At 42.3% G+C, this 27,818-nt stretch overlaps 2 protein-coding genes across 2 annotated transcripts in view; both read left to right on the forward strand.

Moving 5' to 3' along the window:
* The first annotated feature begins 4,061 nt into the window (after positions 1 to 4,061).
* On the forward strand, positions 4,062 to 5,940 carry LOC112265190 (mediator of RNA polymerase II transcription subunit 19a). Its single transcript, XM_024442282.2, has 4 exons — positions 4,062 to 4,212; positions 4,519 to 4,625; positions 4,781 to 5,002; positions 5,732 to 5,940. The coding sequence occupies exons 1-4, from the start codon at positions 4,191 to 4,193 to the stop codon at positions 5,756 to 5,758; spliced, it is 378 nt and encodes a 125-aa protein (XP_024298050.1). The 5' UTR covers positions 4,062 to 4,190; the 3' UTR covers positions 5,759 to 5,940.
* A 2,929-nt stretch (positions 5,941 to 8,869) lies between these two features.
* LOC112265191 (immunoglobulin superfamily member 11) overlaps positions 8,870 to 27,818 on the forward strand; it is a 91,660-nt gene continuing 72,711 nt past the window's right edge. Inside the window, exon 1 of the mRNA XM_024442283.2 lies at positions 8,870 to 9,465. Within this exon, the coding sequence (XP_024298051.1) occupies positions 9,405 to 9,465 (61 nt within the window). The 5' untranslated portion in view covers positions 8,870 to 9,404. The remainder of the gene's footprint in view (positions 9,466 to 27,818) is intronic.

The following is a 27,818-nucleotide window of genomic DNA, read 5'->3' on the forward strand; positions in this document are numbered from 1 at the left end:
TGGTTTCACTGACTCTCCCCTTCTTAGGGCTAGGCACCATTTTTCTCCACTTCCTGTCTGAATAACATGCCCAAAGTAAACTGCCTGTAGCTCAGGCCCTGAAGCCAGGATATGCATTTAATTGGTACCATTGGAAAGAAAACACTTTGAAGTTTGTAGAAATGTTAAAATACTGTAGGAGAATATAACACAATAGATATGGTAGGAAAAATTCCAAAGAAAAACCAACCAGATTATTTTGTTGTTGAGAGAGACCATTCTCTTAGAAAGGCAAGAGAAAAGTCATATTGAAAATTAGCTCCCTGGATGCAATTCTTATGGCTTCCACAGGGTGTCAGCAGTCTTTTTTTCAAGGTTTCAGGCTTGAAACCTTAACAAATAAGAAATATCAGTTTTAGGAGAAGGACAGTCTTGGAAATTTGTGTTTGTGCGCGGATGAAGACATTACGCACCTGTTAAAATCGCTTTCCTATTGAACATACTTATTTCTGTAAGAAATATTATAGTTTGATTACATTTCAGGGTATCTGAGGAGTAAATAGAAATGTCTTTTGACTTGTTGAAACAAAGTTTAGGGTTAGATTTTCGGATTCCTTTCTCTGCATGTTGAATGAGTAGATTACTCAAATCGATGGCGCCAACTAAACAGATTTTTTGGGGATACAAAATAACAATTTTATCTAACAAAACGACACTACATTTCATAGCTGGGACCCTTTGGATGACAACTCAGGAGAAGATTGAAACCTGTGCCGGTGGAAAAATATTTCGATGTGGGGTGTCGTCCTCAAACAATCGCATGGCATGTTTTCACTGTAATAGCTACTGTAAATCAGACAGTGCAGTTGGATTAACAAGAATTTAAGCTTTCATCTGATATAAGACTTAAATGTATATAAATGTTTAAAATTCATAATAGTTATGATTATTTGAATTGCGCGCCCTCCTTCCATGTCGGTTAGAGAGGATCAGCTTGAGCAAAGGGATGTGTAGAATCACTGATCTACGAATAATAGGTTATGTGCGATTAAGATTCATAGAGCTATGCTTCCCCTGGCTTAGGCAATCTCCCCACCGACATTGATTGTCAGGACTTGGGGCCCTCAGATCCTCAAAAGGTTTTTACAGCTGCAACATTAAGAGCATCTTGACTGGCTGCATCACCGCTTGGTATGGCAACTGCTCTAAGGCGCTACAGAGGGAAGTGAGTACAGCTCAGTACATCACTGGGGCCTAACTCCCTGTCACTCAGGAACTCTATACCAGGTGGTGTCAGAGGAAGGCCTTCAAATTGTCAGACTCCAGCCTCCCAAGTCATAGACTGTTCTCTCTGCTACCACACAGCAAGCAGTACCAGAGTGCCTAGTCTGGGACCAAAAGGCTCCTGAAAGCCATAAGACTGCTAAACAGTTCATCAAATGGCTACCCAGACTATTTACATTGACCCACTTTTTGGGTGAGTTTTTTGCACTGACTCTCTTGCACTGGCTCTATGCACACACACTAGAATCTACCCACACATTCACACATACTATGCTGACATTCCCAACACACACTGCATACGCTCACAGACACAAAACACACACATACACTCACACACAGACACACTCGCTGCTGCTACTCTGTTCATTATCTATCCTGATTGCCTAGTCACTTTTACCCCTACCTGTACACATTACCTCCGTTACCTCAACTATCTCGTACCCCTGCACATTGACTCAGTACTGGTGCTCCTTGTAAACAGACTCGTTCGTTATTGTTATTTTATTATGTTACTATTTTCCTTTTTTTTAACTTAGCAAATTGTTTATTTTTTCTCACTTTTTAACTCTGCATTGTTGCCAAAGAGTTAGTAAGTAAGCATTTCACAGTAAAGTCTACATCAATTGTATTTGCATGTGACAAATAAAATGTGATTTGATTGGAGACTGCTTGTGTCAAATAAATAACATTTCCTATGATTTTCTACCTGCAGCAAAAGTAGTGGATAATGCCAAAAATACCAGTTAAAGAAAAAGAACAATCAAAACAACTGATGTTCATTTTATAATAAGAGCTACACCAACATAAATGTTTAATTCATAGGCCGACCTGTCCAGGTAAATTGCCACGGCAATGTGGCTTTATTAGTATTAGCTGGACAATCTGGACATCTGTTGTGTGGGGAAAAAGGTAGCTGTATAATTAAGAACAGTACCTTGCAGGATTCAATAATTGGAATTGTAAGAGTTGTTGTCCCCGTCCCTTTCTCTGCTATTGTCATTCTAATAGGACCCAGAAAGAACAAACCCCTGTCCTCGAACATTTACATTGAAAGTTGCAAAGTTAAAGGCAAAGACACAAAACATCCACATCAAATTAAATACTTTTCTTGATCAAATAACATGGATAACTTTTTGAGCAGTATTAATTGACTATCCTTACAAACCACTTAATTTCAATCAATCAATTAAATGTATTTATAAAGCCCTTTTTTACATCAGTCAATGTCACAAAGTGTTATACAGAAACCCAGCCTAAAACCACAAACAGCAAGCAATGCAGATGTAGAAGCACAGTGGCTAGGAAAAACTCCCTAGAAAGGCTAGAACCTAGGAAGAAATCTAGAGAGGAACTAGGCTATGAGGGGTGGCCAGTCCTCTTCTGGTTGTGCCGGGTGGACATTATAACAGTACATGGCCAAGATATTCAAACGTTCATAGATGACCAGCAGGGTCAAATAATAATAATCACAGTGATTGTAGAGGGTGCAACAGTTCAGCACCTCAGGAGTAAATGTCAGTTGGCTTTTCATAGCCGATCATTTAGAGTTAGAGACAGCAGGTGCGGTAGAGAGGGAGAGTCGAAAAAAGCAGGTCCGGGACAAGGTAGCACCTCCGGTGAACAGGTCAGGGTTTCATAGCCACAGGCAGAACCGTTGAAGCTGGAGCAGCAGCACGACCAGGTGGACTGGGGGACAGCAAGCAGTCATCAGGCCAGGTAGTCCTGAGGCATGGTCCTAGGGCTCAGGTCCTCAGAGAAAGAGAGAGAATTCAATTCACATAGGACACCGGAATAATGTGCATTACTGTATTGTACATCGGCTGGTCATCTAGGTTTGGTGCCTGTATACTTTCCATCACTATGAAGAAATACAATGCACAATACAGTAATTGAGACATCAAGTGGTTTGTGATGATGTGGCTCAGTTGGTACAGCATGGCGCATGCAACACTAGGGTTGTGGGTTTGATTCCCATGGGGGATCAGTAGGTAAAATGTATGCACTCACTACTGTAAGTTGCTCTGGATAAGAACATCTACTAAAATGTAAAAGGAGTAAATAGACCATTTCAGTTTACACACAGAAATAAGTTGCGTCTGCTAAGTATTTCAAAAAACTGGAAAACATATCAAGTATTTTTTTATTCCACAAGTATTATCAGATTAACTTTTGTACAGATAATTATCAGACTCAAGTTACAAATGCTGGTAAACACTCAAATATAAATACATTTAGTTTAAATGTTTTCACAAAAGTAGTGCACCGGATCTTTATGGGTCTTGCTTTAGCAGACCAATATAGACATCTTCAGCGTGGGCAATTGTTTTACCTCTTCTGCATGTTGCAGCCAAACGCTACCCTACCTTGGCCCACTGACGTCACGTCATTGGGCAAAAGCCGGAAGGGAAGAGCGCCCTTCTCATATCAAACAATGATCTGCGCCACTCGGTCATGCTGCCAATATGGCCGCAGGGTCCATCGTCCACAAACATACAACATCTCTTTTCCATAAAAAAGCTGGTTCATGCCCGAGAGGCAGGCCCGTTCCAAAAACGAATGCAATCACTTTTCACCCGGTGTAACGCGGGCCAGATAAACGACCCCCAGCGGAATAATTTGGTTTGAACCGTCAGGCTAAAGGACTAAGACTCCACAAGGTATATTCCACACTGGCCCAACCAGGGGCACTTTCAAAACCGTAAAAAACGGGGAAGAAACATTAACATTCTTATTGGATAAAATCAGATAGTCCCGCATCCATTTTAAAACCCCTGTTCTGTTTTGTGCCTTCTGAACAACACGAACGTGTTTTGGTCACGTGGTTGCGGGGTGGGGTCAACAGGTAGGTGCGTGGCGTGAGTTTTTCCGTTTAAAGGGCAAAGTTGTTCCTGCAGGTTGTCACTGCTATTGTGTGCTCCCAAGACAACATGGATTTCGATTTGGCTTCAGGTAATTCTTGATTTTATGAATCATAATTGCATTCAACTCTAAAATATTGTCTGAACTACAGTAACTACAGTGTAACCATTTCTCTATCGATTTGATGGTTATTAGTCTGATGCAAGCCAGATCTTTTCCTATTATTTGAGCTAATTTGAATGTGCATTTCACACCTGTCAAACGTTGATTTGAATTATTCCAAAGACTGCCTTAGTTGAGACAATATATTTATGTTATTAATAGCAGAAGGCAAATGTGCATCAAAAGGACATACTGATGAGCAATCTAACATGTCATGTCTCTTATTTCCCACAGCGGTAGGTAAAGATGATCAGGTGAAAAAGGATGATGCCTCTGGCCAGGAACAGAACGCCCTCTTTGGATGGGGGAAGAAGAAGGACAAAGATGGGGATAAGGACAAGGTAAGAAACATACTGTTACCATTACCTAAACCAGTTGCTTGATAAGATTGTCAATTGTATTTCCTCCATCAATGGCAATTTGTGTGCAATTAATGCTGATACACACACACACACACAAGGCATACAAAGTATCCTGACTGTCTACCAACTTTCAGAGTGCATCCAAGGACAAAGACAAATCAAAGGACCGCAAGGACAGTGACAAATCAAAGGACCATAGGGTGGACAAAGACAAGTCTAACGAACATAAGGACAAGAAACATGGTGACAAGAAGGACAAAGGTCATAAGAAGAAGAAAGACAAGAAGCCCAAAGAGCATAAGGACAAAGACGATGGGCATGGGTCCTCTTCTTCTTCCTCGTCCAGCAGCGATGAGGTAGTGCACATTTAGCCTTGATTTGTTGAGTGTTTAAAAAACAAACATTTTCCTTAACGTTTTGTTATTCTTCCAAAGAATGTTCATGTATGGCTGCTATAGAATGTGGTCCAACAAGCCGTGTTGACAACCACACCATTAGTACAAGGGGTTCCTTACTATAAACATGGGTAAGGCCATAGAGGCTGTGCAGGACATAGCAGCTGAGGTAATTTTATCAGGCTAAATGCTCTAGTTATGTACGAGTGGTTGGTGTTGTCATTTACAACACACGAGACTCCGACCTTTTACTATCAAATGCGGTTCCATGCACTTTATCAGCTAGTAAAACACAATTTTAGAAACAGTAATCCCCCTTTGCAGTCTTTATTCCCGGCTGCATAGCTGTCTGCTGTTGATGGGTACATGGACAAGACAGTAAGGCTCATCACACCTTTTATAACCTGGGCCATGTCTTACTTTTTATGCAAACTAGGCTGACGTCAAAGAGGAAATGGACAGGAGTGCTCTGAGTTACTGGGTGTGTCTGTGAAAACAGATCAGATAGGAGAGCAATAAAAAGGTGTTACCTGCCCTACAGCCACATATCAGGGCCTGACTGCATAGTTCGCCCAAAACAAGTGTTGTTATTAGTACATGTAATGGCTCATACTGGCACCTTGATATTGTCATAATCGCCAGGGTTTTATGGCTTATCTTCTATTAAATGTGTGTCTTTTGTCATTTTAGGATGAAGGCAAGAAGACCCATCACTGATTCTGGTGCTGTGAGGAGGTGCTACCGCCAGTTAACCCTGATCTCAATGTTTTCTACTGCAGTGTTGATGCATGATATTTACTGTGTACGGTTTCCTTGTTGTTCCTAATTTATATTTTGATGTGCCAGACTGTAAAGTAGTGTGTTTTACAACCGAACATTAAATAACACGACAACCAGGATATATGGTGACTGTCAGACTTTTCTCCGCTCTTTCCTCCCCAGTGAAAAGTCTAATGTCCACCAGAAGAGGGAGGTGTTTTTCATTGAATATTTGTTTAACAGATTGAATACAATTGATTGGCAAACATTATGTTCAGGTTTTTTGATAAATTGTCCAGTTCAAAAGATGGAACTGCATTTTTTTTTGTTTATTTTAGCACAATTTATGAGAACACTCAATGTTCTTAGTTTGAAATAGAAAGCATAAGGGAGGACAACTACAAATGCCTAGGTGTCTGGTTAGACTGTAAACTCTCCTTCCACACTCACATTAAGCATCTCCAATCCAAAATTATATCTAGAATCGGTTTCCTATTTCGCAAACAAAGCATCCTTCACTCATGCTGCCAAACATGCCCTCGTAAAACTGACTATCCTACCGATCCTTGACTTTGGCGATGTCATTTACAAAATAGCCTCCAACAGTCGACTGAGCAAATTGGATGCAGTCTATCACAGTGCCATCCATTTTGCCACCAAAGCCCCATATACTATCCACCACTGCAACCTGTACTCTCTCGTTGCCTGACCCTCGCTACATATTTGTTGCCAAATCCACTGGCTCCAGGTCATCTATAAGTCTTTGCTAGGTAAACCCTGCCCAATCTCAGCTCACTGGTCACCATAGCAGCATGCGCTCCAGCAGGTTTATCTCCCTGGTCATTCCCAAAGCCAATTCCTCCTCTGGATGCTTTTCCTTCCAGTTTTCTGCTGCCTATGATTGGCATGAACTGCAAAAATCACTGAAGCTGGAGACTCATATCTCCCTCACTAACTTTAAGCACCAGCTGTCAGAGCAGCTCACAGATCACTGCACCGGGTACATAGCCCATCTGTAAATAGCCCACCCAACTACCTCATCCCCCATACTGTTATTTATTTGATTTATTTTGCTCCTTTGCACCCCAGTATCTCAACTTGCACACTCATCTTCTGGAAATCTATCACTCTGGTGTTTAATTGCTATATTGTAATTATTTCAACACTATAGCCTATTTATTACCTTACCTTCTTATCCTACCTCATTTCCACACACTGTATATATACTTTTTCTATTGTATTATTGACCATGTTTGTTTATTCCATGTGTCACTCTGTGTTTGTGTCGCACTGCTTTGATTTATCTTGGCCAGGTTGCAGTTGAACTTGTTCTCAACTAGCCTACCTGGTTACATAAAGGTGAAAAAAATCATATATATACCCACCCACCCAAAGGTTTTCTCAACAGGGGATAGTGTTCAAAGTGGGACACATAGGTACAGTGCATGTTCAGTATGAACATATTGTACTCCGACTATGCAGTGTGAAGATTAAACAAGGAATGGACTCCTAACCTGAATTGACCTAGTGAGCAGGTGCACTGGCCTGGAATAAATTAATTCCACAAGAACAAACTAGGAAAAGCAAAGCTGCACAAGATGAGACTGGGGTGCACAAAATGCATGACACAGCAAAAGCCAGGCCGTGTTTCCTTAACATGGCATCAATATTCAAGTGGACGTGAACTCTTAACAGGGGTTGTCAGGAAAGAAGAATTAAAACATTTAACGTACATATCTTGCTCACATTCTTAATCTTTTATATCGGGCGGAAAGAAAAATGGAGCGATTGCAAAATGTATCAATAATAAATCAGTGTCTTTGGATGCTGCCATTTCTGTACGGTAACTCCTCGATCACACTTGGCTGTATCCCTGTTGGGATGCATAGGAGGGGAGATGAACAGATGGGCTGTATATCTTTCTAGTGAACTTGTCAGCAGAACTGTTGGGTCACTTTTCATTTATGCATTCATGGTTTATGAAATGAACAGGATAGTAGCTTCTAGTAAAAACAAAAAAATGGTACACTCATATGTACGGTGTCGGCTACTGTATACATTGTCACACTTGTATTTAAGAATAACTTGAGTGTTACTGCTTTCTCAAACCAGAAGGTAGTGACCAGCGGTGCTTTAAGATCCAGTATTCATAATATCTGATAACATACACCGGGGTTCTATAAAATGGCGCCAGTATGTCAGAAATCAAACAATCTGAATGGCCTCCGGTAAAAGTAGGTATTCCTTACGTTGCTCAAGTCAGGAGTGACAGACATATTCTTTGGAAACCCCTGCCAACAACCCCAGGCAGTATGGAAGAGCTTGTTGAAGCGCTGGCCCTTGTCACGCCTTCTAATCTCCTCTCATACATTTTTAATTACTCAACAGTCAGAAAAGTTGAATAAGGGAAAAAGTTTTCATCAAATGTTTGTCTACAAAACCTTGACAGATAAAAAAAAGAAGCTGTTTTTATATCTAGATTTGACCCAGGAGTGCTCAGGCTTTATGCCCGTAGTGTTTTTAGTGAAACACAGGGAGTATTTTGTGCTGAGCTGTGGTAAGATCACATTTTGTTCAAGAGAACACATTGACAGTCACCTCCCTTTTGAGAGCTGCTGTTGTGTGTTGCTGGCTTTCTAATATGGGCGGTGGTGACAGAAAACTGTCAGCTTGAAAAACGAAACTGTGTTGGTTTGCTGTTACAGGCATGAAGATAACACATGCTTTGAAATTGAATTGGGCTTGTACTTTCTGAAAAGCTTGTCACTTCTGCCAAATTAAGATGTGCATGAAAGCTGGAGCAATCAATCAACCAAAACTTTCAATAAACCAGATAAATGGTAATCTGTCCATAGTCTTTATCTATTTGATATCAGCTTTTACTCAGCACGTGCATTGCATGCATAATGCAGTACATCCGTATACATTGGAGCTGGCTTCAACCGTGCACTGCGGGATGCAGTTGCCTACCAAGCACATACAGTGGCTTTTTTTTTGTCACCAGAGGGGGGCATTACTACCTCTAGTCTAGACTGGCGTCACTGGTCTCCTGGCAACAGTACGGGCGAGTTCTCGATCAAGGTTCCAAATAGAATGCTGTACAGAAAAGGAGTGCATGTTTAGCATTGAGAACCATGGGCCTGCCTTGTACAAGAAGAAACAATTACCCTCTAAGAAATGATAATGTTTCATGTCTTCTGTGAATTTGTATCTACTACAGCAAGACTGCCGACAATTTTCAGAACGTGCGTAATTGATTAAATGGAAAATACCAAGTGCTGTCAGCTGACAACATAGTGCGAGTGTGCGACCAACAAAAACAACAACATTGAAACGAAAAGAAAGGACGTCCAAGAAGAAGCAACGGTTTAGTGTGGTGTTAGACTATATGATGAGATGCAACCTTTTGTTGCTCTTTCTACTGTTAGAAAATGTAACATTTTATTTTGCTACATAAAACGCATCTGATTATCGCGTAAACCACTGGGACTGTATTCATGTATGTTGTTTCGAGAGACCGTTACTTTCCATCAAATAAACTGTGAAATAACGATTTATTCAGTCAAGAAGCCACACAAAACGACTTGCCAAGTACTTACGAACCATGATTAAATTCCATAATTCGGACCTATGGATTGCTTGGCTGGTTTTATTTTGCATGGAAGGTAAGAGATTCATTACTTTAAAAAGTTTGTAGAACTAGCTACTTGTGTGACATTAAACTGTCCCTCCCATCGTAACACCATGAAGAAAAAATAATATTATGGAAAAAATAATTGACCATAATTGATTATTTTAAACAAATAAGATTGGCCTACCCAACCATGTCTACATGAGCTGTTTTATTACATCAATGTGATCATGAGGAAATGATTGGGATACAATATTTCATTTGTGTAATCTATGATTGTAATATAGGAGAATTTGGAATTACAATTGTGCCATGGAAGCAACCTCGCCAAGAGCGCATGCCATGCTTGATCCTTCCCTTAATATTTGAATCTCTCTGTAAACCCCCTCCATTCCAGCACAATCTAAAGCAATGATTTAGAATGACTTTGTTTAAATATGTATTCCCATATCGCATGAAAATCACTTTTGATTGCTTTCATATGCACACGATTGGCGTTTTTGGAACATCGGACAGGGAGCCCAAATCTGTATTCTCTTTTATAGTCAATGTGGTGGATACGGACTGAAACATGTAGTGGAACATTCAGTGTTGGTCTGAGATAGAAACGAAGGTCCATCCAGACGGCAAAGGGGTGCAGCCGATAATCCGCGCGATTAAGAAGAGCACTCGATTCCCTGTGACGACGCACCTTGGCCGCCTTCTCGTTGTAGCTGTTCAAGTACAACCTCATAAGAAGTTTTCAGAATATAGATGGGAACTAGGTGAGGGTAAACGAGAATAATATACAAAGCTAATGATTCATATTTAAATCAACTTTATATTACAACAAAGTATGTACAGAGCAAGTTGAAATGGCCAATGTTTGTGGAATATATTCCCAACATGAACCTGCACCCTCTGGATTCTGTCTCACATGTTTGTGTATCACAGATAAGTGTCACTGTGAATTCTTGTTTGATCCAATTGAGTGCTAGTTATTGAACATAACTACTGTACCTTGATGTCTGTGTGATGTTGTGTGTGATGTCTGCTGTCATCCTTATTCAATAGTGGACTGAGACAGAGCATCCTTCTCCCCATCCCTTCTAAGTCTACTCGTGTAACCAGTGTCTCACTTTATCTGCTCTGTGATCCAGTGGAAAATGCAAGAGTTCAAAGGATGAGGTGCCGCAGTTCTCCCTTGTACTCCAAAGAGTTGACTGCAAGTGGTTCATACTGTACAATGTATCAAAAGAAGACGCATAACTGAACATAAATTGTCGATTTTCTTTTGAAATATGTTCTCCATCTATCTAGGTGTTTGTCTCTATAAATACTGTAAACGGGCAATAGATTTCTTCCCTGACTTCTTCTTGTTTCTGCTGTATATTGATATTGACCTTCCCTGGGTGCAATGTGCATCTCAAGAATCATCACTCATGGATGTGAATTGATCCGATCAACTTCCTGAGTTACATCTCTAGTATGGTAAAGCTAGGTTTGTAGGTAAAGCTAGGCCGACTGGTTTGTTGGTGGTAAAGTGTTCGGGTGAAGAGGAGCGATACAGTGCACTCTATTGGCCCGTGTTACTTCAGCGTCAATTTCCATTGGGTACACACTGGTGGAATCAATATTTTTTCCATGTCATTTCAGTGTTGAACCAATGTGGAATAGACATTGAATTGACGTCTGTGTCCAGTGGGTCGTCTCCCTGTGCTGTGCTGGGGTCTCTCTTTAGCTGACTGTGGCCGTTTTAGTTGTCGCTAGAACTCCCCGGTGTCTGGAAGAAAGCGTGTCACAAGGGAACTCTCTCCACACAAGTGATGCCGGACAGTCCCCTTTACACTGTCGAGTTCACTGAAGGTCCCTTGAAACTGTCAGCCTTAGTTGGGGAAAAAAAGTCGGTCTTCAAGCAAAGCCTTCATACATAATGTTGCATTCCTGTCAATTAGCTAAGGCCAGGCAGACCACGTACAGACATTCAGATCCATGCAAAGCATAAAGTGATGCAGAACAAGTTTGATGTTAAAAAATACTTTTCCAAGAGCTGGTTCAAGGGACTTTTAAAAGGACAGAATAAATGGCGGATTGGTTCTGCTTGTGAAATGATGCCCAGGGCAGTACCCACAGTGTGTCTCTCCGTGGCCGGCTCTAAAGAGTTCACCAGATAGCTTGAGGGCTGGAGAACCAATCCGGCATGCTGATCAATTCTGCAAATTAAATGTATCTGAAGTTGTGTCCCTGAACTTTTCAACTAGTTGTTGTTGAATATAATGCCGTTTAAATTGCCTGCTTCCACCAGTGCCCCAATGTAGTGGCTTCTCGTTTGAAGTTCTCCGCACCCCATGAGTTAAATGCTGTGTTGGGAAGATGAGGAGTCGGCCTTGGCGAAACATGCAATGAAAAAAAATCATAATAGCAGTAAGGTACTTCATTTGCATCAATTTAACCCAGATTTCTTGGCAAAAAGAGTTTCTCTGTAGGTACTGTAAGCTTTAAACCTCGTGATATCAACAGGCTTTCTAAAATACCATAGCCCAAGCAAAAGTAGGGGTGTTAACCGGGTGTCTTGGCTGAATTCCCTGCGCTGCCATGGCCAGTTTCCTCTACACTGTGACTCTTACCCAAGTCATTGTGGTCATTTAGATTAAGTTCAATCAACTTACCTGCCAAAATCAAGGTAAACAAATAGAACAGACCTGAGCAGACCTGAGCAGAGAAATACGACTTACACGGCAGAGGTATCCCTGAAAAGAAAAGCACTCAGGGGAGAGAGCTGGGAAAGCAGTGCTCAGTGATGCAAAACAAACTGTCTCTGTAATCATCTGTGATCCTTCATGATGAGTCTCCCTTCTAAATGATATTGAATATGTGATTTCAATAATCAAGTACGATTTATACTTTAAATATGTGCTCAAATCATTTGTTTTCCCTTTTCCCCACTAAAAAGGAGCAGCTGGAATGTGTGTAGGACAGATGGAAGTTTCCACCTCGATTATTTTAAAGCTAAAAATAGCTTCTCAAAAAATTGAAAAGACCTTTGGGACTGCTTGAAAAGTTCATGTGCATGAGTGACAGAGACGAGCTAGGAGGACGAGCCTTCAAAAGAATGCTGTGATAGCTGGTTCTGGGGAAATGTATGAATTAATGATGGAGATATTTGAGAGAGAGAGAGAGAGAGAGAGAGAGAGAGAGAGAAAGAGAAAGCACTGGCCGACAGTTGCCTGTTTAGGACTTCACTAACAGTACCCAAAAGAGAAGCTTGCGGCGGTTGAGCTGAGTTCATGCCCAAACACCTCGGTCGAATGTGTGGTCATGGCTGTTTGGGATTCGGTGGTTTGGTAGCCTAGCTGTTAAGAGCATTGGACAAGTAACCGATAGGTCGCTGGTTTGAATCCCCAAGCTGACAAGGTGAAAAATCTGTCGATGTGCCCTTGAGCAAGGCACTTAACTCGAATTGCTCCTGTATCTCTAAATGCTCCTGACGCTCTTCTGGATAAGAGCGTCTGCTAAATAACCAAAATGTAAATCTCATTAATGTCATCAAACCGAGCTGTGATTAAGAATACACACACTTGTATTGGCCAGATATAGATAGGAGATAGTTTGTGTCAGAAAGGCAGTGGATTCGAACCCTTGCCCCAGACAGCATGTGTGTTCTGAAGGTTGTGGCTCTAACCACTAGGCTGCATGTGTACTGTATGAGTGTCTGTCCACAACTTCCTGTTTGGACACTGTTTTGGGAGTGAGGTGAGGGACACGTTTGTGGTTCACACACTAACCTGTCTTTTAATGTGGATTCCCTGTCACCGTGCGTTGCTCCCAGGGGTTATACGTCTTTTATGCGGATGCTGTCGTCCTGTAGTAGCATCCAGAGAATGGCCTCAACTTGCTGTTTTAGATTTTCAGCTTCATTGGCTTGAAATTGGATGGCATTGCAGGGGAGTGTTTGAGAAATGTCCCGTTTCTATCCATCTGTAGTACAGAGACAGTCTTGCGCCGTGCTTTGTGTAGATTGCTATTTTAGTGCTGTGCCTTGGTTCATCATTTTTAACACCAACGTAAAATCTAAAGCTTACATGGCAAGCATTTAAAGGCTATCATGAAACTTCCCAGGTGCATTTCTTATTCAGAACATTTAAACCTACAACACCCATAAGACACCTTGCCTCCTTGTGCGTTAGCCTATCATAATCCTCCGATAGTGTCTGATAGAGGATTGTTATGTATCAGGGCATTAGCAAGGATTGTTTGTTTAGAGACCGAGGAGTCAGGGGAATCAATGGGTCAGAAGGTAGAGTAGTGTGTAGTGTGCTCTAATTCCCTTGGCATGGCAGTGAGTGAGCATCCCAGAGGTTTAATGCTCTCCTGCCCTGGTATGACCACATAGCTGCTGTAATCCACCTCACTTCACACACCAACCAGCATCACTTTCTAAATGCATAGTGTCTGCATGTGAGCTTTTTCTCAGGTACAAGGATTCATTCAAACTCAAACATGTGAGTTTATTCGAGTACACATTGCTACCATGAAATCCAAATCATCATGACCCTATAGACTAGAGGGAATAGAGACATGACCTCTTGAACCTGGTAGAGCTGACGATTGATGGTTATGCCCCTGACCATAGTAATGGCTTCCAATTCCGCGAGTGATTTTGTGTGGTTGAAGACTATTATGTCTGTGATGAAACCACTCAATATTACACGGATCGAGTGAAAACAGGAAGACCAGGAAAGTGTCTTGACCAGATAATTGCCATTCTCAATACATGGAGGATAATTCATATTCTTCTGAATGTAATTTAGAAAAATTGCACATAGTTGCACCCAGCGTGTCGTCTGGCGCTCTGTATTGGTGACTTCCGCGTTTCATCCCTTCATCCCTACGGTTACGGACCTCCGTCAATAGCTTTCATGTGCCTGGCACTTTAATATATTCAGTGTGCCAGCGTGAGGTGTGCAAAATTAAAAAGGTTTGAAAAGGTTTTTCTTTTTATTGGCATTTCAATGTTAGAAGCTTTTACATGGTAATGGAGGTGGTGTGCTCTCACTGATGGCTGTTTGGCTGTACGTGACGCAGCCAGCAGCTAGTGTATGTTTTCTTTTTGCTCCAGAAAACCCAACTCGGGACACTGTAGGTCAACGTCAGTCAAGTGCCACTGCACTACAAAATGCCTTGTTTGTCAAGATAAATATCACTTTTAAACCCCTGGAACCGATCGTTGTATTGCAATTTCATGATGTTCCTCTGATATTAAATATAATTAATATATATTTATACTGTTCAAATTCGTATTAGATTAGATTAAACATAACACCATTTTTGTTTTATGTGTGCTGTGATTTTCTGATGCTTAGTTTGAAGGAAATCTGTAAAGGAATCATCCAGAGAGATCTTCAGAGAAGCAGCAGAATATAGAGACACTCTACTGCATTAAACATGCCACCAGCTTTTCACAGCCATAGGTAATTCATAACCTGACTGGGTGTTATGCCTCTCTCTCTCTCTCTCTCTGCTTGGCCCCATATCTTATGATAAGCCTTACGAATCATTGCATTTGTCAAAATAAATGGTGTAGCTTTGATGTAGTTCCTCATAAAGCCATCGATTCGCAGGCTTCCACCTAAGAAGATGTATGTTTCCGAACCTAGAAATGATGAGTATACCTTCAAAAGATCTCAGAATATGTATACAGCACAGGTTCGGTCTAGTTCTTCAAATTCAAGCTAAACATGAATTCGGTTGTAGCTAAGTGATAGACAGCGACTAGCAACGGTATATTTAGCATGTGGTAGAAGTTTATTACATGATATTTTACTTCTCCACCAGAGGGACAGCCAGGTTAATGTGTGCTGAGTGTCTGAATTGATCGCTAATGGTGTGTTGTCTACACAAAGTTTTCACAAGTTCCCTTTCCTCACCCACTTAAACAGGAGCCAAAATGGCTTTCCTAGGCTGAGCAACATTACTAGAGGAGGAATGAGCACGTTAGGTCTGATACATGTTAGAACAGAGGAGTGATGCTTGTTCATCAAATTTCTGCCCTGCTACAGCTGCCCCGGTCAACTGTAAGTGCTGTTATTGTGAAGTGGTAGGCCACAAAAGCTCACAGAACGGGACCGCAGAGTGCTGAAGCACGTAGTGTGTACAAAATAATCTGTCCTCAGTTGCTACACTCATTACCGAGTTCCAAACTGCCTCAGGAAGCAACGTCAGCACAATAACTTTTTGTCAGGAGCTTCATGAAATGGGTTTCCATGTCCGAGCAGCCGCACACAAGCCTAAGATCACAATACGCAATGCCAAGCGTCGGCTGGAGTGGTGTAAAGTTCGCCGCCATTGGAATCTGGAGCAGTGGAAACACGTTCTCTGGAATGATGAATCACTCTTCACCATCTGGCAGTTCGATGGACGAATCTGGGTTTGGCTGTTGCCAGGAGAACGCTACCTGCCCCAATGTATAGTGCCAACTGTAAAGTTTGGTGGAGGAGGAATAATGTTCTGAGGCTGTTTTTCATGGTTCTGGCTAGGCTGCTTAGTTCCTTTGAAGGGAAATCTTAACGCTACAGCATACAATGACATTCTAGACGATTCTGTCCTTCCAACTTTCTGGCAACAGTTTGGGAACAACCTTTCCTGTTTCAGCATGACAATGCCCCCGTGCACAAGGCAAGATCCATACAGAAATAGTTTGCCGAGATCGGTGTGGAAGAATTTGACTGACCTGCACAGAGCCCTGACCTCAACCTCATGTGGTGGCATATTTCTGCTTTACCAAATGAGTAGAGAGTTACAAACTTCACACACCAGTCAGAGTTATACTTAAACTACATATATTTTAATAAGAGCTTTGCAATAGCCTTTTTGAGTTTCAATGATGCGCTATCTCTAATGAACCATTGAAAAGTACCAACAGAAAAGTACAAAGATCTTTTATAGCCAAGATACACCCCTCTCAACTTACATGATGAATCACAGATCTTAAGAACAGTTCACAAAGGTTAAGATTTGTATGAAAGATATCTATAAAACATAGCAGACAGTTACTGCTGTGTCAACAGTTCTCACTGTAAAGACCAGTGTCTGGGCCCCCACTCCAAAAGGGAACCGCCTCTCCCTGATAAGGCATAGAACACAACCATTAACTCATGTTATCTGGAATGCTCTTTAGGCTTTATTACCCAAAGACTTCGTAAATCTCCTCTGTCAGTGCTATCTCATAGAGGCCCATCCTCAGTGGAACACACACACAATACTCTATTCTGTCGAATGTAACAACTATTATAATGTAATACAAGCATTATAACAATCTTACAAGCATTATATCATAATCTTGCAATTTTCCACGACACTCATCAAGCACCTTTGACATGAATTGTAACACCGACTGCGAGGCAGGCCTAATCACCCAACATCCGTGCTCGACCTCACTAATGCTCTTGTGGCTGAATGGAAGCAATTCCCCACAGCAATGTTCCAACATCTAGTGGCAAGCCTTCCCAGAGTGTAGGCTGTTATAGCAGCAAATGAGGGACACCCTCCATATTAACACCCATGAGTTTGGTATGAGGTGTCCACATACTTTTGTCCATGTAGTGTGCCTATCAACTGTAATATTAGTTGTGTCACAAATCCCGGGTCCAGCGGTGTGTTACCTATTAGCGTGTGTTATCCCACAGCAGAAAGGATTTATATTCAGGCTATTTGAGGGGCTTTAAGCTAACATAGGGCGTAATGGAACAGCCGCGGTGCGCAAGTAACACATGGATGCAAGACAATGTGTCAAATATTAAAGTGCTCCTCTGTTTATTTGCCCCAAATCGTTCGCTAAGACAGGCTTTTCGGCAGATTACAACCCTCAGTTCCCCATGCAGTGATTTATAGATTATAGATAGCTTTGGGTTTATGTATCCACGAGACTCAGTGGACAGCAAGCCTCTTTGGCCCTACCTCACGTGAACTAATTACCACCTCTCTCTACCTCCCTCCTTGTTCTCCTCTTTCCCTCCATCTCTCATCTTTTCTATCCAGCCTCGTATCATCCCTCGGTCTGCTCTGCCCTCATTCCACCACCATAATTTCCTTTTTCCTCCCTCTATTGTCACCCTTCCCTGCTCCTCCCCTCTTCCCTCTCCTCCCTTTGAGCCACACTTCACTCCTCTTCTGTGGATCCAGAGCAAAAAAATGCATCACAATGTTATGGCTGTGGGAATGAGCTAATGACTAGAGTTGAAAAGGTCTTTGGTTTGAATCTCTGGTCCTGCGTGCTGTCTGCATAGGTCCTCTGGGGTTATTTTTTCAGTTGTCCAACATGCAATACACAGTGTGAACAATGCAATTAACATCAATCTAGTCAATTTGGGTAATTAGCCGTGCGTAATTAAGACGATCCCTGCATGTTATCACAACTGTAATTATCCCAAACCAACAATAACCATACAATGACATTGTTGTCCCATCTTTCAATGTCAACACGGAGAGTAATTCCGCTAGATATCGGAGGGAGTGTGTGTATCCCATCATCCATCACAACTGAGATGTCCCCTCTCCTTTTAAAAGAGAACAGGTGTGCCCCAGTAATCTCTCCTCCTTCCTAAAGTATGCACTCATTCACTACTGCTCACAAACGTAAAAGCATTGGATTGGTGTTGGAAGGAGTGTTCATATACCTACCATTTCCTTTCAAATCTACAAAGGGAATTTAGCAATTATTCTACTTCATATTGATCATCTCCAGCACCACCCCAATGTGAAAATGTTTTGTTTTGTAGGAAAAAAAGACAATTGTTTCCAATGACATCATCGGTGTGCATCGTGTGACGTGAGTTGGAATTGCCTACTAATTGTCTACTAATTGGTTGATGATCTCATTGGACATTGCATTTTTTACCACAAAACATAGAAACGCACCATTTTCACACATGTAGATGTTGGGGTAGTGCTGGAGATGTCGAATATGAAGTTGAACAATTTTGAAAGGTCCCTTTAAGTGCACAAGAAAGGACAGATTATTGGAACACAACCAACATCCTCATTTAGGACCTAGAGAGGAAGGCCTGTTCAGGTTTGTGGCCCATAATCAGTGAGTGAATAACAAGTGATCAATCAACCTCCCATGTGTGTACAAGGCTGACATTTTCCCTTTAAAAATAACATGGGTATTTCATTACACTCTCCTGATGTAGAAAAAACAACATTGTTGAGTCTGAGGTTTTTCTGAGCAGGGTTTTCAATACATTGGAAGTCTGCTTCAGCTGTCCTATTGCAATTGCCTATTGACTTTTAGCTGTGACTAAAGCCTTAGGAGAGTGGTGGGTGGTGGGTGCAGAAAGCTATGGCTTCGCTATTAGAGGGAACATAATAGAAAATTGAGTTGAGTTGAAAACGGCAGAGAGCCCCATTGAGCCAACCGTCATTTTACTCCCACAGCCACAAGAGATGCTATTTTCAATTGTTAAAAATGGCGCCAGGATAAAAGGGTATACGCTCGTTCAACCCAGCTATAACTGATTATATGGCTATGCGTGGCAAAATTACTGCAATTTTAATGAATCCTTGTTTAACAGTCGGATGAAAAATGCATTACACATTGGTATGCAGATGAGCTCGTGTGATACTGTGTTATAGTCATAGTTAATAAACCATTAAAGGGGAGTTGGTTTTAGCTCAGGAATAAACTGCATACTTCCCTTTTTTGTTGTCTGACAGACACTCCTCAGGAGAGACCAGTTGATTGTAAGATAGAGGTCAAAGTGAATCCTTTAGAAATGCATACATGGTTGAGTCACCCACCGAAGCACATTTCACACACGACTGCACAGCATGGTAAGGGCTATACTGCCTCTCTGCCTCTATCTTGAGGAGAGTCAGTCAGTCAGTGTACTGCAAAGGAAGAAACTACAACACGTTGCTTGAGCTTTCCTCCACCCAGTCTACTTTCCTCCTTTGTGGTAACAGACTTGGGTTGAAATACTATCTGAAATAACTTCAAATACTTTCGCTATGTGTCATTGAGCTTGCCTTTTTTTTTGCAAAGGAACCAATATAAAAGCTTCTGGTACTCCGGGCAGGCTAAAGCAAACTCGAAACGTATTTGAATGATTTCAAATGGTGTTTGAACCCAGGTCTGCCGTGGTATTGGAAAAACAACTCTAAGTAAACATCTGGAGCATACCACCATGTGTTAAGACCATTACCTCTCGTTTGCATGCTGTCAGCCGCCTCTGTAATTTTGGGCAGAGGGTTCCAATCCAAATGCTTGATTATTTTTTTGGGCCTGGGGAGCTGTGGTAAATAATGAAAAGGCTTCTTTGTATCCACCCTGCCTACAGTACCGAGGACTCAGGTGGACTGTGCGTATAAAAATAGAAACGAACAGCCGTGACGTGTTTGGAGAAAATCACACATGCCACAGATGATATTCAAAACAGCATTCCAACACAGCCTTTTACAGTAGAAAATATACCAAGGGTAGCTGTGTGTTTTTCTTTGCTGAAAGACACTCCTCTGGAAAGCCTCAGTTCGTTAGAGCTTTGTGAAATCCTTAATACCCTCGCTGTCCCTTGGCACTGTCAGGGTCCCGTTCCAACTGGTCTCCTTGGCGATGGGTCTTTGAGAGAGGGCTAGCTGGTGCCAGGACACTGGGGTTTTCGATTGTACTGCTGCATGGCTCATTATCATCTGAATACATCACGTTTCCTGCCACCATGGCACAGGAACAAGAGGCCCCCTGTTCCGCTGGACAGAGCCTGGGTGAAGCCTGGACCCAGTGTGGTTGGTTGGTTTCTTGGCTGCTTGGCACTTTTCACCAGACGTTTGTGAGCTGCTGCTGTATCCCGTCTCCTCCATTAGTCCAACCTGTAGATCTGGGGCACAATATTAAAGGGATGGTATGCTGTTTTGAAGTTTCAGCTTTTTCGACTTTCCTGAAGGGAACTATCCTTTTAACCTGGCCCGGTGGTGTAAGTGCTGGTGTAAGTGCTGAAACACTACACAACCTTAACTTTAGCCTGATTAACTGAACCTGCATGGGGGCGGCTCCAGGAATAAGGTTCCCAGGCCCAAAGCGAACACTGTCTTTTTTTAGGAACTCAGTCGGGGTTTCAACTTAATGTTGAATAGTAGAATGAGCAAAATGTAAGTTAGAAATGTGGTCGTGCAGCAGCAGTTTTTCTCTTGTGTCAGTCACTGACAATCACTCCATTAGTCATGTCAGCTAACAATTTTTAAATTGGTAAGTTAGTCTCGCCAGTTATCTAAACTTGTAGTAATAATGGCTGTATAACAACCAGGCATGCAGGGCACGTGCCCAGGGGCCCTGACCTCCAGGGCCCCCATTGATTTAGTTAGTCACTGTCACTTAGATATCATTAACATGGCATAAGACATAGAAAAATGTGTAGAAAATTTGCTTTACAATGGCAAAATAATTTTCACCACCCAATGGCAAAATGGATATAATGGAGGAAATTGGCTTTAAAACAGCAAAAATGTCTGCCCCATGGCAAAATGAGTAGAATTGCATAAAATGTGTTATAAAATTGTGGGTGGGGGGGCCCAAAAGGCTAGAGCTGGCCCTGATCGTGCCGACATTGACTAGTTCTCCTATACATTAGACAAACCGCAAAGGGGCCCCTGGGTACTGTGTGCATTCCCAGCCTCCATAGCACTGTTCTATATTTGAGGCTGTGGATTTGTAGCAGATTGAAATGTTACACATGTCTGTCTACCATGGTATAGCCAGGTTAGATAGTGGTGAAGACTATCTTGCATGCAAGGCATACAGAGTAGGCCTAAGTATTTCTTCAAAGTACCTGGATATGTTCGGTTATGTCCATGATACCAGGCAGATTTACTTCAAAATATCTTGTAGCTTTAATGCGGCAGAAGAATTGTGGGTTCCGTACACTTAGGGAGCAAGCGGGTGGGCTTCATGTATAATTGAAAATTGTGTCGAATCATTTTATATTAACTGCAGATCTAGCACACAAGAGATAGAGGGTGAAGATGGTGCTGAATCCCAGAGACATAGGAGAGCCAGCAGGCACAGTGCATAATCATGCAGCATACACCACCCTGTGGGTTACCTCTTTAAGCTTCATCTCCTGTGTCTGTGTGTGAGTGTGAGTGTGTGTGTGTGTGTGTGCACATGCGTAGTTAAATGCGTACGGTTGTGTGCGCGTGCTTGTGTGTGTGTGTGTGTGTGTGTGTGTGTGTGTGTGTGTGTACAGCCAAGGGATTTAAAGCCCAAGGCTCCCTCATGTTCTGATCTCATCCTGTAATTAATGTTAACCTCTGATTAAGGCAAATGTAATCAGTCAGTCTGACTGGTATTGTGGGCTCCTCATCACCAGTCTTGGCAGATTACTTGTATCCCGTGTTCTCAATATTTTCCTGGCTGTGTCCAAGTCGGGGTCTGATCATTGACCTTTTGACATCCTTTTCCTTTTAGAGTCCTTGTTGCTGATGATCAAATCAAATCACATTTTAAAATCAAACTGTATTAGTCACTTGCGCCGAATAGAACAGGTAGTCCTTACAGTGAAATACTTACTTACAAGCCCCTAGCCAACAATGCAGTTTTAAAAAATACGGATAAGAATAAGAAATAAAAGTAGCAAGTAATTAAAGAGCAGCAGTAAAATAACAATAGCTAGACTTTATTAGGGGGGTACCGGTACAGAGTCAATGTGCGGGGGCACCGGTTAGTTGAGGTAATAAGTAGGTGGAGTTATTCAAGTGACTATGCATAGATGATAACAACAAAGAGTAGCAGAGGTGTAAGACAGGGGGAGGGGGCAATGCAAATAGTCTGGGGAGCTATTTGATTAGGTATTCAGTAGTCTTATGGCTTGGGGGTAGAAGCTATTTGGACCTAGACTTGGCGCTCTGGTACCGCTTGCCGTGCGGTGACTACAGTGGCTGGAGTATTTGACAATTGTTAGGTCCTCTGACACCGCCTAGTGTAGAGGTCCTGGGTGGCAGGAAGCTTGGCCAAAGGGATGCACTGGGCCGTTCATACTACCCTCTGTAGTGCCTTGCGGTCAGAGGCCGAGCAGTTGCCATACCAGGCGGTGATGCAACCAGTCAGGATGCTCTCGATATTGCAGCTGTAGAACCCTTTGACGATCTAAGGACACATGCCAAATCTTTTCAGTCTACTGAGGGGGAATAGGTTTTGTCGTGCCCTCTTCACGACTGTCTTGGTGTGTTTGGACCATGATAGTTTGTTGGCGATGTGGACACCAAGGAACTTTAAGCTCTCGACCTGCTCCACTGCAGCCCCGTTGATGAGAACGGGGGCGTGCTCGGTCCTCCTTTAGTCCTGTAGTCCACAATCATCTCCTTTGTCTTGATCATGTTGAGGGAGAGGTAGTTGTCCTGGCACCACACGGCCAGGTCTCTGACCTCCTCCCTATAGGCTGTCTCGTCGTTGTCGGTGGTCTGGCCTACCAATGTTGTGTCATCGGCAAACTTAATGATGGTGTTGGAGTCGTGCCTGGCCGTGCAGTCATGGGTGAACAGGGAGTACAGGAGGGGACTGAGCACGCACCCCTGAGGGGCCCCTGTGTTGAGGATCAGCATGGCAGATATGTTGTTACCTACCCTTACCACCTGGGGGTGGGCCATCAGGAAGTCCAGGATCCAGTTGCAGAGGGAGGTATATAGTCCCAGGGTCCTTAGCTTATTGATGAGCTTTGAGGGAACTATGGGGTTGAACGCTGAGCTGTAGTCAATGAATAGCATTCTCACATAGTTTATCCTTTTGTCCAGCTGGGAAAGGGCAGTGTGGAGTGCAATAGAGATTGCATCATCTGTGGATCTGTTGGGGTGGTACGCAAATTGGAGTGGGTCTAGAGTTTCTGAGATAATGGTATTGATGTGTGCCATGACCAGCTTTTCAAAGCACTTCATGGCTACAGATGTGAGTGCTACAGGTCAGGAGTCATTTAGGCAGGTGGTCTGCTTAAAACATGTTGGTATTACAGACTTGAAAATAAAAGAGAGCCGCACACTCAAGGAGCTCAGATGCAAAAATGTAATTACCAACGTTTCGACAGCCAAGCTGTCTTCATCAGGGTATAATCAGGTATTACAGACTCGGACAGGGAGAGGTTGAAAATGTCAGTGAAGACAGTTGCCAGTTGGTCAGCGCATGCTCGGAGTACACGTCCTGGTAATCCATCTGGTCCAGCGTCCTTGTGAATGTTGACCTGTTTAAAGGTCTTATTAACATCGGCTGCGGAGAGCGTGATCACACAGTCATCCGAAACAGTTGGTTCTCTCATGCATGTTTCAGTGTTATTTGCCTCAAAGCGAGCAGTAGTTTAGCTCTTCTGGTAGGCTTGTGTCACTGGGCAGCTCCCGGCTGTGCTTCACTTTGTAGTCTGTAATGGTTTGCAAGCCCTGCCACATCCGACGAGCATCTGAGCCAGTGTAGTACGATTCGATCTTAGTCCTGTATTGATGCTTTGCCTGTTTGTTGGTTCTTTGGAGGGCATAGCGGGATTTCTTATAAGCTTCCGGGTCAAAGTCCTGCTCCTTGAAAGTGACAGCTCTACCCTGTAGCTCAGTGTGGATGTTGCCTGTTATCCATGGCTTCTGGTTGGGGTATGTACGTATGGTCACTGTGGGAACGACGTCATCGATGCACTTATTGATGAAGCCAATGACTGAGGTGGTGTACTCCTCAATGCCATCAGAGGAATCCAGGAACATATTCCAGTCTGTGCTAGCAAAACAGTCCTGTAGCTTAGCATCTACTTCATCTGACCACTTTTTTATTGATGTAGTCACTGGTGCTTTTTTTGTTTGTAAGCAGGAATCAGGACGATAGAATTATGGTCAGATTTGCCAATGGAGGGCGAGGGAGAGTTTTGTACGCATCTCTGTGTGTGGCGTAAAGGTGGTCCAGAGTTTTTTCCCCCCCTCTGGTTGTACATTTAACATGCTGATAGAAATTTAATAAAACTAATTTAAGTTTCCCTGCGTTAAAGTCCCCAGCAACTAGGAGCACCGCCATTTTCTTGTTTGCTTATGGCGGAATACAGCTCATTCAATGCTGTCTTAGTGCCAGCTCTGACTGTGTGTGTGGTGTGTGTGTGTGTGTGTGTGTGTGTGTGTGTGTGTGTGTGTGTGTGTGTGTGTGTGTGTGTGTGTGTGTGTGTGTGTGTGTGTGTGTGTGTGTGTGTGTGTGTGTGTGTGTGTGTGTGTGTGTGCGCGCGAGCATATCTTACAATAATAATGATGTTGTCTGATGCAGATGTAAATATCTACGAAAAATACAGGTGAGCTGTATTCCTCTCTAGGTAGATAGTGTGGTCTACAGCTTATCATGAGATACTTTAGCTCAGGCGAGCAATAGCTCGAGACTTCCTTAGATATCGTGCACCAGCTGTTATTCACAAAAATACATAGTCCGCCGCCCCTTGTCTTACCAGACGCTGCTGTTCTATCTTGCTGGTACAGCGTTTAACCAGCTAGCTGTATGTTGATAGTGTCGTCGTTCAGCCACGACTCCGCGAAGCATAAAATATTACAGTTTTGAATGTCCTGTTGGTAGTTTAATCTTGTGCGTAGGTCAATAATTTTCTTCTCCAAAGATTGCACGTTTACTAGCAGAATGAAAGCAAGTGGAGGTTTATTCGTTCGCCTTCGAATTCTCAAAAGGCAGCCCGCCCTCTGGCCCCTTTTTCTCCACCTCCTCTTCACGTAAATCACAGGGATCTGGGCCTGTTCCAGAGAAAGCAGTATATCGTTTGCGTCGGGCTCGTCAGACTCATTAAAGGGAAAAAAAGGAATCTGACAGTCCGTGGTGAGTAATCGCAGTCCTGATGTCCAGAAGTTATTTTTGGTCATAAGAGACGGTAGCGGAAACATTATGTACAAAATAAGTAAAAAAATAAGTTACAAACAACGCAAATAAACAAAACAAAAAACACAATCGGTTGGGGAAACGTAAAACGTCTGCCTTCTTCTCCGGCACCATTTTTCAGATCAATATCTTTTGACATTGGCAGACGATATATGTTTATTTAATGGCAGTGATAAGGGGTAACACATACTGTACAGTGATTTGTGTTGCTTTTGGTAGGCCTATGGATTTACCATATTTGGCTATTTAGGATGCTTTTTATATACTGAAACATTGGCATTATGATTTTGCCGGGAATACTAGTCTGGGTGAAAGTTAATTTGGGATGTGTTTTGGATTAAATTATTGGTGTTGTCCACACAAAAACAAAGGAAATATTGCACAGTATATTTTTGTTAAATATGTGTGTGTTCATTTAGGTGCAAATGTATTATATTTCAGCAATATTCAAAGGTCTGATCATCAATGATTAATAGTCGTTGTTCTGTAATCTAGGTTAGGCCCCAAGAGGGAGTGAAGATGAAAAATAAAACAAACAAATGATTGTGATTAAAGTAAACAACATGTTTTACTATCCAGCCCAGATCCAGTTAATTATAAATAATAACATCACAATAATAAATGTACATTTGAATGACGAAATGATCAATAACCCTCTTTACTGAGGGTTTCTGTATCAGACAACGTCATTATTATTGTAAGATATGCTCGCGCGCACACACACACACACACACGCACACACACACACACAGAAACACACAAAAACGCACACACACACACGCACACGCACGCGTGCGCACACACACACACACACACACAAACGCACACACACACACACACACACGCACACACGCACACACGCACACACACGCACACACGCACACACACACACAAAACGCACACACACGCACACACGCACACACGCACGCACACACGCACGCGCACACACACACACACACACACACACACACACACACACACACACACACACACACACACACACACAATTAAACAAACAAGTTAATACTTACTCCTGAAATAAACAGCTTACATTTTGACTCCTGAATGAAAACCAGGTGCAAACACCTTGGGTCATGAATTCATGTGTGAAACTATCGCGTTTTGCTAGTCTTTAAACGCTGTTGTTATTCTCAAAATATCTCCTAAGATTACAGGTAAGCTTAACACGCAGGACTGTGTTTTACAGGATTCTGAACAGAACTTGACAAGAACTGGATGAATTAATGGCAGCATCCTACACAGTAACCAGCGGAGCATGACCCAATAGCCACTCATGCTAGTGAGAAGATAGCTTTATAAACCAAACCAATGGGACTTGGTCATGTGCACCATGTGGGATGTGCTTGCAGATGAGGGATGTGTGATCAGATCGGTTCCATTGACAATAGGAGAGTGCAAGCATGAGAATGTTCTGTTTTTAGAAATGAAGGGTTCATGGACGAAGGGCATCAGGACAGGGCAATCAATTCTGTGTTAATGACCTGCTTTAAGCTTGCAGGTCATTATACAATCTGGTCTGGAAAAGACTAAGGAACTGACCCGATAGCATCATACTGAATCTATTTATACTACTGTACCACCACACTTAATCTTGCCACTGCAGTTGTAGCATTTTGATGTCCACTGTCAAGCTAAGATTTAATTTAACATGGTTTACCTGGCGAGTCAACCGACAAACACCTGTAACCTTCAAACCAACTACCAAAGTAAACTAAAGCCAGTGGCATTCTCTACCTTTCAAATGATGTCTTTCTGTGCTGTCATTTGTTTACATTGTCTTGATTCATATGTTTTAATCTCCTTTTAAAACTTTACCTTGGGTACCTCTGTGAACCAAACAATCAGCAAGGGATCATTTGCAAACACATTCTTGTGCTACTAATTACAGGGTTGTTAAACATGAAAACAGATGCTCAAAATGAAAACAAACAATATCATCAGTTTTGACATTCCTTCATTGATCTCAGTGCTTCGTATTTGTAATGTGGCGAGGAAGTTAGAGCCAGGGTTCTAGCAGCTGTCTCCATGGTAACTGACATTCTCTTTAAGATGCTTGGCTGTTAGCGGCAAATTGTTTGCCCGGGTAATGGCTTGAAATTCTCACAAATGCTTTAAAGGTCGGAATTAAATTCAAAAAGGGAACTCCAATGAAAATGGCCTTTTTCGGTTTCTATTTAGAAGGGCTTGTGTTTCAGCCTGTGATTGTCAACTGTTTTCAAATGTTCAGGTTTGCAACCCTGTTCTTTAATGTCATTTTGACCACCAGAGAAAAAAAAGCACTTTTAGACATTCTACGGTACGTTCACATTAGGTATAAGACTGACACACCTGAAATAGAACAGGTCTGATGATGTAAATGCTGGAATGGGATTTTGTGATCTAATTCCGTGAGTCATACGATCACATCTCTAAATGTCCATTGAAAACGACAGTGATTTCTTAAGTTTCATTGCAGTTATCATTCATGGTCGAAGACCACTCTCTCCTGTTGCACCCAGTAATCTACC

The sequence above is a fragment of the Oncorhynchus tshawytscha genome, linkage group LG13, assembly GCF_018296145.1.
Source record: "Oncorhynchus tshawytscha isolate Ot180627B linkage group LG13, Otsh_v2.0, whole genome shotgun sequence".
Taxonomy (NCBI): domain Eukaryota; kingdom Metazoa; phylum Chordata; class Actinopteri; order Salmoniformes; family Salmonidae; genus Oncorhynchus; species Oncorhynchus tshawytscha.

Coding starts and splice junctions, on each gene's coding strand:
- LOC112265190 (XM_024442282.2), top strand. CDS start 4,191: ATGGATTTCGATTTGGCTTCAG. Junction 4,213..4,518: donor GGATTTCGATTTGGCTTCAG/GTAATTCTTGAT, acceptor TATTTCCCACAG/CGGTAGGTAAAGATGATCAG. Junction 4,626..4,780: donor AAGATGGGGATAAGGACAAG/GTAAGAAACATA, acceptor ACCAACTTTCAG/AGTGCATCCAAGGACAAAGA.